Source organism: Scyliorhinus canicula, chromosome 27 (genome assembly GCF_902713615.1).
Source record: "Scyliorhinus canicula chromosome 27, sScyCan1.1, whole genome shotgun sequence".
NCBI classification, from domain to species: domain Eukaryota; kingdom Metazoa; phylum Chordata; class Chondrichthyes; order Carcharhiniformes; family Scyliorhinidae; genus Scyliorhinus; species Scyliorhinus canicula.
Window position 1 is genome coordinate 21,877,579 of NC_052172.1, and position 17,475 is coordinate 21,895,053.

Sequence of the window (17,475 nt, forward strand, 5' to 3'; positions counted from 1 at the left end):
GAGAGGAGGGGGAGAGAGACTCGAGAGAGAGAGAGGTGAGGGCGAGGAGAGAGAGAAGGGGGCGGGGCGAGGAGAGAGAGAGAGGAGGGCGACGAGAGAGAGAGGGATGGGCGAGAGAGAGAGGAGGGCATGGGCGAGAGAGAGAGAGGAGGGAGGGCGAGAGAGAGAGAGAGGAGGGCGAGAGAGAGAGGGAGGGGGGCGAGAGAGAGAGGGAGGGGGCGAGAGAGAAAATGAAATAAAAATCACTTATTGTCACGAGTAGGCTTCAATGAAGTTACTGTGAAAAGCCCCTAGTCGCCACATTCCGGCGCCTGTCCGGGGAGGCTGGTACGGGAATCGAACCTTGCTGCTGGCCTGCTTTAAAAGCCAGCGATTTAGCCTTGTGACCTAAACCAGGAGGGCGAGAGAGAGAGAGAGAGGGAGGGAGAGAGAGAGAGAGGGAGGGCGAGAGAGAGAGAGAGAGAGAGGGAGCGCGAGAGAGAGAGAGAGGAGAGGGCGAGAGAGAGAGAGAGGGAGGGGCGAGAGAGAGAGAGAGGGAGGGCGAGAGAGAGAGAGAGAGAGAGAGAGAGAGGGAGGGGCGAGAGAGAGAGAGGGAGGGCGAGAGAGAGAGAGGGAGGGGGCGAGAGAGAGAGAGGGAGGGCGAGAGAGAGAGAGGGAGGGCGAGAGAGAGAGAGGGAGGGCGAGAGAGAGAGAGAGAGAGAGGGAGGGCGAGAGAGAGAGAGAGGGAGGGCGAGAGAGAGAGAGAGAGAGGGAGGGCGAGAGAGAGGGAGGCAGAGAATGTTCTACTCTGGGTTCACAGATTACTGTGCAACTGTAAGCATTATACATTAATGAAGGAAATGGTGGTGGAGGGGACGATTTATAATCTATCCTTACTGGAGGCTGGAAAATCAGAGCCTAGTTTCTAATGTCCAGGGTCCAGTATCACAAACAGTCTTTAGATAAAGCCTGTTAAGCATTGGAAATCGCAGCTCCTGGAGGTGTGTTTTTTTATCACTGCTCAGAAGTGGTGCTGTAACAAGACTCTTCCAGGCCTTGTATTTCGACCTTCCCAAAATCTGTGTCAAGAGTAGTAATCGCACCGCTTCGAACTCCCACCACCCCAAGCTCTTCATACATCGCCAGTGCTCGCAGTCTGTCAACTTACATTCCTCCAAATTCCCTGAAGATCAAGTTGCCATCCATGAAATTGCACTGTCAAAAAGAGCAAACATCACACTGACCCACAACCAAATGAGGCATTTAGGCTCCTTCAAGAACCCAGTCATTCGCAAGTTAAAAAGGGGCTGGGATGGGGCGCTTCATCGTTACAAGATTTTTGGATAGGGATGGGAGGGTGGGGACAACATCTGGGTAGGTGCCTCCTGCCATAAATCCATAGCTGTTGCGAAACGGCCAAAAGCATCAACCACAAAGCAAGAGAGAGAGAATTTAGTCCAAACTGCGCTATTTTGGAGCCTGTTCGCAGATGTTTTTCTGCTGTCGATACAAGCACAAGTACACAGATGAATGCAAGTGACACAGGAACACAAGGTTAAAAAAAAGTCAGTTGCTGCCCCATTTTGCTCACAGCGCTGATTAATTTTCTTTGCCGGCCCTTAGCTGGAAATTAAATAATGCAACCAGATTTTGTTTTTTATTAAGTAATGTGGGCTTCAGAACAGAACACCTCTTTTATATTTTAAAACTTTCTTAAGGGTTAACTTGTACGCATCACTTGGACAGTTGATCAGAGGTTTTTAGGTTAAATTAGTGATGGACAGGTACAAAAGCCAGACCTGTATTACTGCCAAGTACTGCATGCACTGGGTACCAGACCTATATGACAGCACAGCACATACAGGCTTCTGTTAAGACCATTGTAATATCAGCCAAGAGACCCTGTCTCCTCTCTTACTGTCATGAGCACTGCTCACCACCTTGCACTGTCAATCACTAATTTTATGTTAGTTCCCAGGTTTTCTTTTAAATTAAGTTTTGAGCTATAAGATTTATTTGTACCGGTTCAGAACCTTTTACCAGATGGGTACTGAAAAAAAGTTAAAACAAAAATATATTGGAAAACAGACCGGATGTAGTTTGGGTACCGGTCAATTTCCCACCCAAAGGTTAAATAAAGATCAGCGAAGATATACATTGTAAGGTGTAGTGACCCTCAAACTTCAGTGGCATTTCCTGCAGCTGCTGTGTAATGTCAGTCTCTCAATAAGTGTTCACAAGCTAAGTACAGCGTACTAAATTGTCGATGTCTTGTCCACTCCATCTGTTAAAATAAAAATAAAATTATTTCAGTGAAGCGCCGATCAAGGGCATGGCCGTTATCATCAGCGCTCCCCTCAAGTTTTTATCTCTCCCTGCTACACCCCAAATATGCCATCGTACAACACTTAATCTCTCTGGATTCTGATTGTCTTGAAATAAAGGTTCATTCCACCATCTCCTGTACAAGACTTAGAGAGCGATGAAATTCTTTACTTCTGGAGAGGAGATCAGTGAGAGTCCTGGAGACGATGGTTTGATGTTTGCTGGTGTGGTGGGTCATGGTCAAGGTGGGATGAAATGGCAGAGATTTAGCGTTCGGCTTCTGCAAAGTAGAGGACAGTTTGATGGACGACAATGGCATCATCCCTTGTTGGGAGGTATGATGACAATGTTCGGGATTGGCCCAACAGAACATATATAGAAACATAGATAGAAAATAGAAGGAAGAGGCCATTCGGCCCTTCAAGCCTGCTTTGCCATCCATGATCATGACTGATCATCAAAATCAGTACCTTTCCCCCCCAATATTCCTCGATCCCTTTAGCCCCAAGAGCTATATCTAATTCCTTCTTGAAATTACACAACGTTTTGGCCTCAACTACTTTCTGCGGTAGTCAATTCCACAGATTCACCACTCTCTGGGTGAGAAGAAATTTCTCCTCACCTCAGTCCAAAAGGTTTACCCCTTACACTCAAACTATGATCCCTAGTTCTGGACTCCCCACACCATCGGGAACATTCTTTCTGAATCTACCCTGTCTAATCCTGTTAGAATTTTATAAATTTCAATGAGATCCCCTCTTATAAACTCCAATGAATATAACCCTATCTGACTTATATAGTCTCTCCTCATATGACAGTCCCGCCATTCCAGGAATCAGCCTGGTAAATATTTGTGGCGCTCCCTCCAGAGCAAGAACATCCTTCCTCAGATAATGACACCAAAACTGCCCACAATACTCACCAACCACCTATTTAACATCCCAATTCTTATACTCAAATACCCTCACTATGAAGACCTCCTTTATTGCCTGCATGTTTACTTTCAGCGATTGATGCGCGAGGACACCAAGGTCTCGCCTTCCCATTTCTACTGAAGTGGATGACCTCACATTGATCCACATTATACTGCCTCTGCCACGCATGTGCCCACTCACTCAGCCTGTCCAAATCACACTGAAGGATCTCTGCATCCTCCTCACAGCTCACCCTCCCACCCAACTTTGTATCATCTGCTAATTTGGAGATAATATATCTAGTTCGCATTTCCAAATCATTAATATATATAATGTGAACAGTTGAGGTCCTATCACAGATCCCTGTGGTAACCCATTAGTCACTGCCTGCCAATCGGAAAAATACCTATTTACTCCAACTCTTTACTTCCTGTCTGCTAACCAGCTTTCTGTCCATCTCAAGACACTATTCATATGTGCTTTAACTTTACATATTAATCTGCTATGTGGAACTTTGTTGAAAGCCTCAAAGTCTAAATAAACCACATCCACCGGTTCTCCCTGGTCAATTCTACTAATTACATCTTCAAAGAATTCCAGTAGATTTGTCAAGCATGATTTCTTTTTTGTAAATCCATGCTGACTTTGTCTGATTACACCACTGCTTTCCAAATTCTGTGCTACGAAATCCTTGATAATGGACTCCAGCAACTTCCCTACTACCCTAGGGTAGTAGGGAACCATTCCAGAGTCTGGAACCATTCCAGAGTCTAAAGAATTTTAGAAAATGACCAGCAATGAATCTACTATTTGGAAGGCTACTTCCTCAAGTACTCTGGGATGAAGATCATCAGGCCCTGGAGATTTATCGGCTTTCAGTCCCATTAATTTCCCCACTATACCAATTTCCTTCAGCTGCTCACTAAAACTTGTGTTTCTCAGAACTTCCGGTACATTATTCATGTCTTCCTTTGTGAAGACAGAAGAAAAGCACAAATTTAGTTCCTCAGCCATTTCTTTGTTCCCAGATATGAATTCCCCCATTTCTGACTTTAAGGGGCCTACATTAGTTTTTGGCAATCTTTTTCTCTTTACATATCTACAGATGATGCGTGGGCAGCACGGTAGCACAACAGTTAGCACAGTTGCTTCACAGCTCTAGGGTCCCAGGTTCGATTCCCGGCTTGGGTCTGGCACTGTCTGTGCGGAGTCTGCACGTTCTCCCCGTGTGTGCGTGGGTTTCCTCCGGGTGCTCCGGTTTCCTCCCACAGTCCAAAGATGTGCAGGTTAGGTGGATTGGCCATGCTAAAATAGTCCTTAGGTTAGCTGGGGTTACTGGTTTACGGGGATAGGGTGGAGTCATGGGCGTAAGCCTCACACCCACAACCCAAAGTCCAAAGATGTGCGGGTTAGGTGGATTGGCCATGCTAAATTGCCCGTAGTGTAAGGGGCAGCAGGGTAGCATGGTGGTTAGCATAAATGCTTCACAGCTCCAGGGTCCCAGGTTCGATTCCCGGCTGGGTCACTGTCTGTGTGGAGTCTGCACGTCCTCCCCCTGTGTGCGTGGGTTTCCTCCGGGTGCTCCGGTTTCCTCCCACAGTCCAAAGATGTGCGGGTTAGGTGGATTGGCCATGCTAAATTGCCCGTAGTGTAAGGTTAATGGGGGGGATTGTTGGGTTACGTGTATACGGGTTACGTGGGTTTGAGTAGGGTGATCATGGCTCGGCACAACATTGAGGGCCGAAGGGCCTGTTCTGTGCTGTTCTATGTTAATGGGGGGATTGTTGGGTTTCGGGTATACGGGTTAAAGTAGGGTGATCATTGCTCGGCACAACATCGAGGGCCGAAGGGCCTGTTCTGTGCTGTACTGTTCTATGTTCTATGTAAGTAAGTGGTGCACACTCGATGGGCCGAATGGCCTCCTTCTGCACTGTAAATTCTATGAGAAACTTTTAGTCAGTTTTTATGTTACCCGCTACCTTACTTTCATATTGTATTTTCCCCTTTTTAATCAATCCCTTGGTCTGCCTTTGCTGAATTTTAAACAGTTCCCAATCCTCAGCTCTTATTGCTTTTTCTTGCTAATTTATATACTTCTTCTTTGAATCTAATACTATCTCCAATTTCCCTTGTAAACTTTGGTTTGGCCACAGTTCCCTTTTGAGTTAACCGATTTGTTCCTTAAATGCCTGCTGTTGCCTGTCTGCTGTCCTTCCTTTCAGTGATGTTTCCCAGTCTATCATAGCCAGCTCATGCCTCATACCATCATATTAACCGTTAATTTTTATTATTTAAAAAAAAAAAAGAGTACCCAATTCTTTTTTTGTTTCAAATTAAGGGGCAATCTAGCGTGGCCAATCCACCTACCCTGCACATCTTTGGGTTGTGGGTGTGAGGCCTACGCAAACACTGGGAGAATGTGTAAACTCCACACGGACAGTGACCCAGAGCCGGGATCGAACCCGGGACCTCGGCGCCGTGAGGCAGCAGTGCTAACCACTGTGCCACCGTGCCGCTCTGATTATTGTAACTTTTATTGAGGTTCAGGACCATGGTCTCAGAATCAACTACTTCACTATCCACCTTGATAAAGAATTCTATCATATTATGGTCACTCATCCCCAAGGGTTCTCTCACAACTACATTGCCAACTAATCCTTTCTAATTGCACAACAGCCAGTCCAAGATGGCCTGCTCCCTTATTGGTTCCTCAACGTATTGGTCCAGAAAATATCCCGTATACACTCCAGAAATTCTTCCTCTTTGCCCCTTGGTGCTTCTTAACTCGACACATTCAGATTCCACATCGCCTGTGCTAATATCTTCACTCAATATCTTCTTCAATTAACAATACAACTGACCTCCTTTTCCTTTCTGTCTGTCCTTTCTAAACACTGTATAGCCCTCAATGTTTAGTTCCTATCCTTGGTCACCTTGGAGCCATGTCTCCATAATCCCAATTATGTCATACCCCTTTGCATCTATCTGCGCAACTAATTCATCCATTTTATTTCGAATGCCCTGAGCATTCAGGTATGAGACCCTTGAGGCTTGTCCTTTTAATGTTCCTTTTCCCTTTCCTACTATTTTTAAAACTGTGTCCTTACCGGATTCTGGCCCTTGATTTCTCTGCCTATTACTTTTCCTAGTCTCATTGCTGTCTTTTCCTCTTGTTCTCGATTCCCCCTGCTCGGAATCCTTACTAGGTTTCCATTCTCTGTCATATTATTTTAAACCCTTCCCAACCACCCTAGCAAGTACCTCCCACAAGGGCATCAGTACCAGTCTTGCCCAGGTGTACCCCATCCAGTTTTACTGCTCCTATCTCCCCCAGAACCGGTCCCAATGCTCCAGGAATCGGAAGCCCTCCTACTCACATCATCTTTTCAGCCACTTTCATCCCATATATCCTGTTGTTTCTGCTCTGACTAGCATGTGGCACTGGCAGTATACCGGAGACCTTTGAGGTCCTTCTTTTCAACTTGCTTCCTAGCTGCCAATATTCTGCTTTTAGGACCTCATCCTCCTTTTTTTAACCTATGTCATTTGTACCAAAGTGTATCACGACCACTGGCTGTTCACCTTCCACCTTCAGCATGTCCTGCAACCACTCAGACAGTGCAGCAAGTTCAGACGGAGATGAGCAGGACGGGGGGTGGGGGAGCAGAGAACTTCAGGCAGCTGATGTCACACCAGCTGTTCTCAATGAAAAGATCTAGAGAAGGTAAGAGGCCAGCGGGAGGGGTTGAGGTGGAGGGAGGATATTGGAGATGGGGCCACTGTGCGCGAGGGAGACTTCTAGCTGAAGAGGTGGGCACTGAGACAATGGCAGAAAAGCTGAGTGCCATGCCAAATTAAAAATCCACTGAGATAGAGGCACAAGGGATTGTTTGATGAGGATTCATGATCTGCACTGATTGTGGAAAGGGTAGAAGAGGAGGGACTATTCGGTTGCCCAATGGTACCCGTCTCCAGAGGCAGGAATATGAAAGTTAGCCAGTAATACTTCAGTTGATCACCAGGGGACTCCTGGTTGAGCACAAGTCGCATGGAGTCGAATGTTGCTCAGAGATTAAACTTCTCATCCCACCAGGGTGAACAATGTTCAAATGAGGCATAGAGGCGTGGTCTTACCCAAACAGGGACAATGGATAAAATACATTCACTTTTTTAAAAAAAATCCTCACAGGATGAGTGGCACACAGAGGCTTTGATCGAGGTGGAATTTAATACCCGACGAGAGGTAAATAAATCACCATTAATCTGCTGGAGGATTCCATGTTTCTCCCACAAATATTTTCCTATCATGCTGAATGTTCCTACTTCGAATTGGAAAGTAACCGCGCTTCATAAACATCGAAATTCACCCGTTTAACCCGTGACTGCATTTGCTTACCTCCTAAGGCGTGCTCGGTCATACTGAGACACAGAGATTCCAGTCTGGTATTAATCTCCGGTTCTGTCACTGGCACTTGACATTCTGGTAAAACAACACAAAGCGTCACATCAACTTTAATTGGACACATGGCCAACCCTTCTGTCCCAATGTAGCTTCTTTCGCTCTTCCAACTTTCCCTTTCCTCAAAAAGGTGCTTACTGCGTCTAACATTTGCTTCGACTGCTATTAGCAGCCCCTCGAGTATCCAGAAAGTACCCCATTTGTTTTTCTATCCAATCAAGGGGCAATTAAGCGTGGTCAATCCACCTACCCTGCACAGGTTTGGGTTTGTGGGGTTGAGACCCATGCAGACACGGGAGAATGTGCAAACTCCACACGGACAGTGACCCGGTCATTAGCGCCATGAGGCAGCAGTGCTAACCACTGTGCCACTGTCATTCTTCTGAATTTAGTGGCTACAGCAGTGGCCCCATCCAAAGGCACGGAAGTTGGGTCATCCCCACCGCAGCCATTGTTCAGGATCCAGTTAGAATTGAATGTCAACCAGCCAGTTAGCTGGCTGCTGTTAGGACTTCTCACTTCCCCACCTGGAGAAGCCCCCAACTGTTATTGGGCCCCATGTGGCATCCAGGCAATTGGCAAATTGTGTAAAGCAGCCTGTCACCCGACAATCAAGGATTGGGGAAAGGGGAAGGGAACTCCACCCCCCAAGTTCTCTCTTGATTCCATGGTCCCCCATCTCCTCGTTCCTGAGGGACTGCCCTTCATGTGTGAACATCGATAGCATTACCAAGCTGCTCACTAATAAGGACACCAAAGTGGCGTCAGATCGTGTACTCTCATCTCCCACAGGCATGCGTTTTCTAGGAGTCACTGGACAGTAATCAACAGCAGAGACCCTCATCCCTTTCCGCTCACCAACACCCTCCCCCAGAAAGGTTAGAGATCAATTCTAACAGTTCAAGTTGAATCAAAGATGGAGCACAGGAGGCCATCTGGCCTATTGCGCCCATACCCAGAATTTTGAGAGCTATCCAAATAGTCCGTTCTCTTTCGCTCTGCAAATTTCCCCTTGAAGGTGAACTTTCCCAGCACGGATCGAGAACCTTTTCATCGGTGTGCCTCAGTATCACAATGTGCAGAGCGTTTATTTACTATGCCAAGTAATGCTGGAGGGCAGGATGGAAAAGGAATGCTCCCAGTGCAATTTAAAATTCAATGAGGATTGCCAAGTGGTCGGTTTAAAAATATTTCCAGCATACCTCAGTTTCTTCCATACGGTCAGTAAAAATAGCGAGGATCATTTTCAGACACTTAAAGTGGTTAAGTCAATAATAGGCATGGGGAAAACACTCAAAAATGTCTTGCAACAAGACTGCATCTAATTACTATCACAGCAAACCTTCCCCACACTTGAGGGGAAGACTGAACCACTTCAGGTTGGATTGGGGAAAATGGTGTGGAGCTGGAACTAGACAAACCTGGCTGCTGGAACATCAGGATGGCTTGTGGGGAGGTGTGCACAGGTAGTGAGTATGTCCGTTGCACAGAGCTGCGACTTTGACTCGGCATGCTATTACTGCCACCTGGGTTTGCAAACCATAGGTTCTGCAGGAATAAAGGAAAACATGTTAATCTCACAGGTGGTGTTTCATAGTTTGATTTATTTTCCGTCTTTTAATACTAGGAATATTAAGAATTGCTGTCCATTCTCCTTCCACCATCCTCATAGTCAGGGACACAAATACAGAGATGCTAATGAGAACTTGTTGATGTTTTTCTTTCCACCCTCTTTGCTTAGGGTGCTGACACTTGGATTACAATTCCATTGGTATGGAACAGCTCTTTGTTTCTTCATTCAAGAAACACCTCTCCAATGCGAGAGGAGACAGTTGCTGCTGGCAGACAAGCCGATTGTGGAAGGCAAGAGAACTAACCTCGACCTCTCCTTGCCCAAGGCCCCCACTTTCCAGCAGGGTTTGCTGAATAGTGGTCAGGGCAGGAAAGCTGGCTGATTTCCTCTTTCCTAACTCAAGGGTGGCGAGATCGTACGGTGGCACAGTACAGTGATTTTATCACTGGACTAATGTACTGGGAGACACGAGTTCAACTCCAAACACGGAAGGTCAGCAATTTAAATTTGGTTGATCAGATAAATCCGGAATGGGGACGGTGAAAAGGACTGAATTGTTACAAAAGCCCCCACTAAATTCACTATTGCCTTTACCAGAAGGAAACTGGTTACCCAGTCTGCCCTGTACGTGATGTCAGACACATAGCAATATAGCTGATTCTTAACTGCCCTCTGAAATGGCCTAGCAGAAAGTCATTTAGCTGCATAGGTATGGGGAGTAAATGCTTTGTCAGTGATGCCCACATACCCTGACAATCAGTATATAGGGTATAGGGTGGATACGTGGGTTTGAGTAGGGTGATCATAGCTCGGCACAACATTGAAGGCCGAAGGGCCTGTTCTGTGCTGTACTGTTCTATGTTCTATCACATACTGGATGCAACTTTCACTCAAAGTTCATATCCACTCTCTAAACAGGCACCTGAACATCTTAGCCTTTCTGATTTTTAATTTACACTCAAACCCGAGGAGGGAGAGTGGAAAATAAGGAGAGGAATATGAAGGCGGCTCAAATCATGAAAAGCCAGAGTAACAAAAACCACACTTTTGTTGACCCATCTGCATTAGGAGTACAAGACTGTGACACTCAGCAAGTGGGAATCGCAGAACGTTACAGAAGGGCGGATGAGACTGGGCAGGTTGTGCCAGAGGGCAGGCTAGTGGCTAACAATGAAGAGAAGGGCAAGGTTGAATATACCACGATAATATCAAAGCAAATGATTGCGGATGCTGGAATCTGAAACAAACAGAAAGTACTGGACAATCTCAGCAGGTCCGACAGCATCTGCGGAGAGAGAAGGGAGCTAACGTTTCCAGTTTGGATGACTCTTGGTCCACATTTAGTCATTAAAAATAGAGGCCAAATTCATGTTCCCCACCACCACCACCAGCAATTCCTTTATTTTTTAAATTTAGAGTACGCAATTAATTTTTTCCAATTAAGGGGCAATTTAGCATGGCCAATCCCCCTACCCTGCACATCTTTGGGTTGTGGGGGTGAGACCCACGCAGACACTGGGAGAATGTGCAAACTCCACACGGACAGTGACCCAGAGCCGGGATCGAACCTGGAACCTCGGCGCCGTGAGGCAGCAATGCTAACCCACTGCGCCACCGCGCTGCCCTAGCAATACAGCATTTTCAATGTTTACTTTCACCATCTTTTTCTAAAAAAGCACAGCAGTTTTTTTCTAAATACTGGCTTTCTCCCCCAAAATATTGAACACAGAGAAAAAGGATAGGAAGCTCATAATTCCCTCAATTCTTGGATATAAACAAAAGGTAAAATTTTATTGCATTATGCCTGACTTAGTTTATGCCAAAACTGTGGCTCGTAAACAATACAAACACCTGCACAGCCAACAGCTGCTGCTTTCGCCATTTTACACCAGAGAGGCGGCAGACTATAAAATTCCAAATATCAATTTAGATTAAATTACTCAGTGATGGAAGTCACTGCCGGAGAATAGACCATCAACATTCAGACTCCATCAACAAGTGCAGTTTAACATTGCAACAGTGTGACATGTCCATTTCTCTTAACAAGGCACACTGCCGACGGGCTAATAGTACCATTTCATGCCCTGTGCCCACGAGGAGCGGCAGAGAGATTGCCCAATATTGTTTCAAGGATGGAGTTAAGAAACAAGAGATGGTTCTTATCCTTTCACTCCAGGTTGAAGTCAGCATACAAGAAACAATGCTGCATTCTCCCGTCTCCTGACTTAGCCACTTCTGAAGGCACTTGTATTAAAAACGATGAATAAAACACCCTCCATATTTTGTTCCCTGACACTTGTACTACAGGCAATATGTACTCACCTGCCTGCCTTGGCTTGTCAATGGATTAAGTGTATGCCTTGGAGAAACACCACCCAGACTAGCTGCAGAAGTGCCAATCAGACCCATGCGATTTGCAGACAGACCCCGCGGAGGTACCTGGAACGGCCGTTGGCCTCGTCTGCCTAGCCCGCCAACCACAGAACCGGCTGTGGGCAGCGAACTGGACTGACTGAAACCCCAGCTGGGAAAACAAAAAACAGATCTTATTAATTCCAGTATAAACCAGAGGACAAGAAACATCAATGACACTTTACACATCATTTACCCTCTCCCAAACCTTTAGACTCCTGCTGGCTCCACATCTATTTTACTTATGCCCATGAGCGATACCCAGCTCAAACCTCTTAGCTGGGTGTAAAAGATCCCATGGCACTGTTCACATGAAGAGGAGCTGAGCTTCCTTTGATCAATATTATTAAAGGACCCACGATTCCCGACTTAGGGCACTGTGCGGAGCCTGCACGTTCTCCTAGTGTCTGCCTGGGTTTCCTCCGGGTGTTCCGGTTTCCTCCCGAAAGTCATGCTGAATTGGAAATTTTGAATGCTCCCTCTGTGTACCCGAACAGGCGCCGGAATGTGGCGACTAGGGGCTTTTCACAGTAACTTCACTGCAGTGTTAATGTAGGCCTACTTGTGACAATAATAAAGATTATTATTAACTAATACATCACTGAGTCACTTACACAATATTGAGGGTCCTTAGCTGTGCACAAATTTGTAATTCTTCTACATTCTGTAGAATGTACACTTTAACTGTGAAGCACGTAGGGTCATCCGGAGTTTATTGAAGGCACTGTATTAATGCAGTCTATTTTCTGTATTACACAGTACGCTCTTACTTATTGCAGAGTTGACGTGTATGGACATTCAAGTAATTTGGACAAATAGAGCCCACCTGAACCAAATGAATTAAAACTAAGGGCAGCATGGTAGCATAGTGGTTGGCACAATTGCTTCACAGCTCCAGGGTCCCAGGTTCGATTCCCAGCTTGGGTCACTGTCTGCGCGGAGTCTGCACGTTCTCCCCGTGTGCGCAAGGGTTTCTCCGGGTGCTCCGGTTTCCCACCCCACAGTCCAAAGATGTGCAGGTTAGGTGGACTGGCCATGCTAAATTGCCCTTAAGTGTCCAAAATTGCCCGTAGTGTTGGGTGGGGTTACTGGGTTAAGGGGATAGGGTGGAGATGTGGGCCTGGGTAGGGTGCTCTTTCCAAGAGCCGGTGTAGACTCAATGGGCCGAATTGCCTCCTTCTATACTGTAAATTCTATAAGAGCGCGCATTATAATAATCTTTATTATTGTCACAAGTAGGCTTACATTAAACACAGCAATGAAGTTACTGTGAAAAGCCCCTAGTCGCCACATTCCGGCGCCTGTTCGGGTACACAGAGGGAGAATTCAGAATGTCCAATTCACCTAACAAGCACGTCTTTCGGGACTTGTGGGAAGAAACCGGAGCACCCGGAGGAAACCCACGCAGACACGGGGAGAACGTGCAGACTCCATTGGTTTGTTGTGACCCACAAACAATAGATGCATTGCTCTCGGGGTTAGAAAGTCATTCTCCAGCACTGCTTTGCTTTAAACAAAAAAAAAAACATATTTATGTAGAGATCATGAAATGCCATTTATAGGAGAGTTTTCCCACTGCGCTCCTGATTGCCACTCAGAATACAATACTGAAATTGAGGAGATAGGGCATACTGATAGATTTCGTCTTCCACATACCATGGACTGATTTATTCTGGTCAGGAGGCATTCTAGATAAATCAAATTGGCAGAGATAAATCTGCTACAAGTGGCTTACACTGTACATTTTAGTGATAATAAATAGGATGGCAGGGAGTTTAATACAGTAATTAAAGCTCAGAAGTTCTGCTGATTCTGATAAAAATCACTCCACTGAATACATCCTTTGTTACTTGTTGCCAACCATCTATATATAGTAACAAACTCTAGTGTTCATCCTCCTTGACGACCATCAGATAATGAATGATATAGGTGTGATGGAGATGTACGGGTTTAAAGCCCAACAGTTGGCATAGATCCAGCAGTGCTATATATGCAGCTTGCTGGAACTGAATCTTTGATTACCAATATGTTTGGGGGTCTAACAGCAGCATTCTGGAGTGTCCAGTGAACAATAAGCCCTAAAGGTGAATGACTGCAGACAGCGGCTGCGTTTCTCCCCTTTGCTCAGAAGGTTTCATAGAATTCCGACGGTGCAGGAGGCTATTCGGCCCATCGAGTCTGCATCGACCCTCCGAAAGAGCATTGCATCTAGGTCCACTCCCCCGCCCTATCCCATCATCTCAGCGCATTGATCACAGCCACTCCATCTAACCTGCACATCTTTGGACTGTGGTAGGAAACTGGAGCACCCGGAGGAAACCCACGCAGACACGGGGAGAACGTGCAAAATCCACAGTCTCCCAAGGCTGGGATCAAATTCAGATCCCCGGCGTTGTGAGGCAGCAGTGCTAACCACTGTGCCGCCCAAGCCGGTGCAAAGTTTAAAATTTGCTGGGACAAAAAAAAACCTGTTAATATTTCACTAGTCTCCACCACCCACAGATTTCACTAGTCTCCACCACCCACTAATCTCCATGCTCTGTACATCAATCAGACTTACTGCTGCAAATATGGGGTCTTTTATACAGCTGTTTTAAAAGCTGCCTCCATCGAGGAGCCAGCATCTGGTATTCAACTGCCTCAGATATATCATTTGGCCAGGATCAGAATTCAAGTCCAAAACAAAAGCAGCTAAATGTGGCAAGTTCGGGGTTTGTGCAGAACTATGCCAATATTTTTTTTCTTTTAAAATTAAAAAAAAAAAAGAGTACCCAATTCATTTTTTCCAATTAAGGGGCAATTTAGCGTGGCCAATCCATCTACCCTGTACATCTTTGGGTTGTGGGGGCGAAATCCACGCAAACACGGGGAGAATGTGCAAACTCCACATGGACAGTGACCCAGAGCCGGGATCGAAACTGGGACCTCGGCGCCGTGAGGCAACAGGGCTAACCCACTGCGCCATCATGGTGCCCAGAACTATGCCAATATTAAAAAAACTTTTCAATGTCTCGCACAATTTCTTCCCAACTGGATCGCAGAACCAGAGATCGCTATGCCATCAGTAAGATTAGACTACCAAACAGTGTCTACCAGAACTATTGTATTGTATTATCTCGGATTATCTCTTGCTTATTTCAGTCACAGATACATGTCAACATCATTTTCTGCAACGTGCTGGAGCCATGACAGTTCTTCACCCCCTAAACAGACTGACAAACAAATTAAATGGCATAAAAAACATGACATCCCATTCACACTGCAATTTCCCCGAAACCTATCTACCAACCTAATCCGGGGTCTTGATCCAGAGCGTGTTCTCCCTCATCCAGCACAGCATTTCACCCCCCTCCACATTTCACTCAGCCTGGGCAAGACCCAGTGTGAAGAAAGTAGACGAACTGTGTGGCACATGGACGGTCATGGGTTCCACCCACACCACCTTCGCTGGCAGGGGTGGGTGCGCCACAGCCTCCGTTTAACCGGCCCAACTGGCTCCCCAGCGGCCATTCGAGGGCTAGGAGCTTCTCCGCATTGCGCTCCCACCACATATATGCTGCCAGCCCTAAGTTTGCCGGTGCTCTTTGTACTTTCTGAATGTATATTTGGAGATGTTGGAAGCTCGATAACTACTCAGCTCTGACTTTCCGAGCTAGCCTGTGCCTCTCGACTCCCATTGGAGCTGACCTTCAGCGCGGCTTCCCGTTGCACCTACTCCCCTCTGTTATTCCCTTATTCGTTATTCTCATCCTGGAATGGAAAGCCTGAAAAGGGAACAGGTGGGATAGTTGGAATAGCCAAGAGGTTGCAGAGTGGAGAGCTACAAGAGTGTGCTCAGGAGGGAAAGTCAGACTGAGTCACAGCGCTGGCGTAAATCTCAACAAATCTCACAGGGGCAGCACGGTAGCACAGTGGTTAGCACAGATGCTTCACAGCTCCAGAATCCCAGGTTCGATTCACGTCTTGGGCCACTGTCTGTGTGGAGTCTGCACATTTTCCCCGCGTCCGCGTGGGTTTCCTCCGGGTGCTCCGGTTTCCTCCCACAGTCCAAAGATGTGCAGGTTAGGTGGATTGGCCACGCTAAATTGCCTAAAGTGTCTAAAAAGGTCAGGTGGGGTTACTGGGATTACTGGAATAGGGTGGAGGCGTGGCCTTAAATGGGGTGCTCGTTCCAAGGGCTGGTGGACTGAATGGCCTCCTTCCGCACTGTAAATTCTATGAAATGCAAAGCAGGTAGGCAAGAATCTAATTTAAAAATAAATGTTTCATCAGAAGCGACCTCCCAAAGTACTGACTATGTTCCCGATGTTGCAAGCCTTGCTGTGAAGCCTTCATGCAGATTTCCAGCACAAAGGATTGCGCTCTGACCGGATCACACGCATGTCGCAGATAACTCACCTTCTCTGGCGAACACCTGGCATCTCTAGTAGGGCCTTTCTCGGAAAAGACCTCAGCAGCTTAAACACTTGCTGCTTCCACGAGAATAGCCTTTTCTTCTGTGTTTCAGTAAATGCCTGAAATCAATTACAGACAAATGTGATCCACAGCCAGGAGAGAGTTTGTGCAATTTACCTGCCGCTGATTTAAGTGAAAACCATTTTGCATTCCAGACGGCTTCATTCTGTTGTTCCTTGTATAACAGAATATGTATTGTTTGCATTCTGCTGCAACATTTGGAGTAGGTCAGTGCTGCTATAAATATACACATCAGGAAAAGTAACCAGTTAAAGGTGGTCACATTTTGTGCACCAACATTTAATTTGCACGGTAAGTATTGCAAGGAGGAGCCGTGATGAATGACACTTTCTCCATCAGGATGGGGAACCATACACAGCAATCACTGGTGCCGAAAAGCAACATGTGCCCTAGTGCAACATACCTATTCCTCTAGGGGCGGTGTGGAAGAGGAGTCTATTTATTTTCTAAAAACAAAATGAAAAGATGCAACTCCCAGGTAACAACTGGCAGCTATGAGAAAACTGCACTAAATTGACAATTCAGAGCTTGCCAGATAACGTCAGTTTAATCAGCTCAAGCTATGTTTTGATGTTTAATCACACTTGTGTGTCAGACAGCAACAATGACGAAATTCAGAATTTTTCAAAGAGAAAGTCCTGTCTGAGGCGGATGAGCAGGCCTCAGCTTATGCTCCCCATCACTATCCTGTGACTCACTGGCAAGTGTAAACGTGGACACTGGTGAGAACAGGTTCGAGTTGGCTGCGATCCACCCACAGTCTAATTCGATTGATAAGGAATGGCCGGTTAATAATAATAATCTTTATTATTGTCACAAGTAGGCTTACATTAAAACTGCAATTAAGTCACTGTGGAAAGCCCCTAGTTGCCACATTCCGGCACCTGTTCAGGTACAGTGAGGAAGAATTCCGAATGTCCAATTCACCTAACAAACACGCATTTCGGGACTTGAGAGGAAACCGGGGCACCCGGAGGAAGTGCAGACTCCGCACAGACAGTGACCCACCGGGAATCGAACCTGGGACCCTGGCGCTATGGAGCCACAGTGCTAACCACTCTGCTACCATGCCGCCAGTTGGGTGACACACTGCAGAGTTCTTGGCTCTTAGAGGTCATACTCCAGCAACGCTCATATCTGCATCTGCCAGTTCAGCTCACTGGTAGCATTCTCACTTTTCAGTCTGATGGTTATGGCATTAAGCCCCACTACAATGCTAACCACTGCGCAACGGTGAAATATTTATCATGCAGCCAGTGGTTAGGGCCTGAAAGTGCTGGGTTGTGATGGAGGCAGTCTCATTTAAAATGCAACGGAGTGTTATCAGAAAAGTAATA

The 17,475-nt window shown here is 46.3% G+C and overlaps 1 protein-coding gene across 2 annotated transcripts in view; it reads right to left on the reverse strand.

The window, feature by feature from the left end:
• Positions 1-1,331: 1,331 nt before the first annotated feature.
• Positions 1,332-17,475, reverse strand: part of LOC119957835 (protein Smaug homolog 1) — a 72,242-nt gene continuing 56,098 nt past the window's right edge. For both annotated transcript variants that reach the window (XM_038785976.1, XM_038785974.1), the window contains 5 exons: positions 16,061-16,176; positions 11,573-11,774; positions 9,099-9,225; positions 7,615-7,698; positions 1,332-2,263 (listed from right to left, as the gene is read on the reverse strand). In XM_038785976.1, coding sequence (XP_038641904.1) covers positions 2,235-2,263; positions 7,615-7,698; positions 9,099-9,225; positions 11,573-11,774; positions 16,061-16,176 — 558 coding nt within the window. In that variant the 3' untranslated portion in view covers positions 1,332-2,234. The remainder of the gene's footprint in view (positions 2,264-7,614; positions 7,699-9,098; positions 9,226-11,572; positions 11,775-16,060; positions 16,177-17,475) is intronic.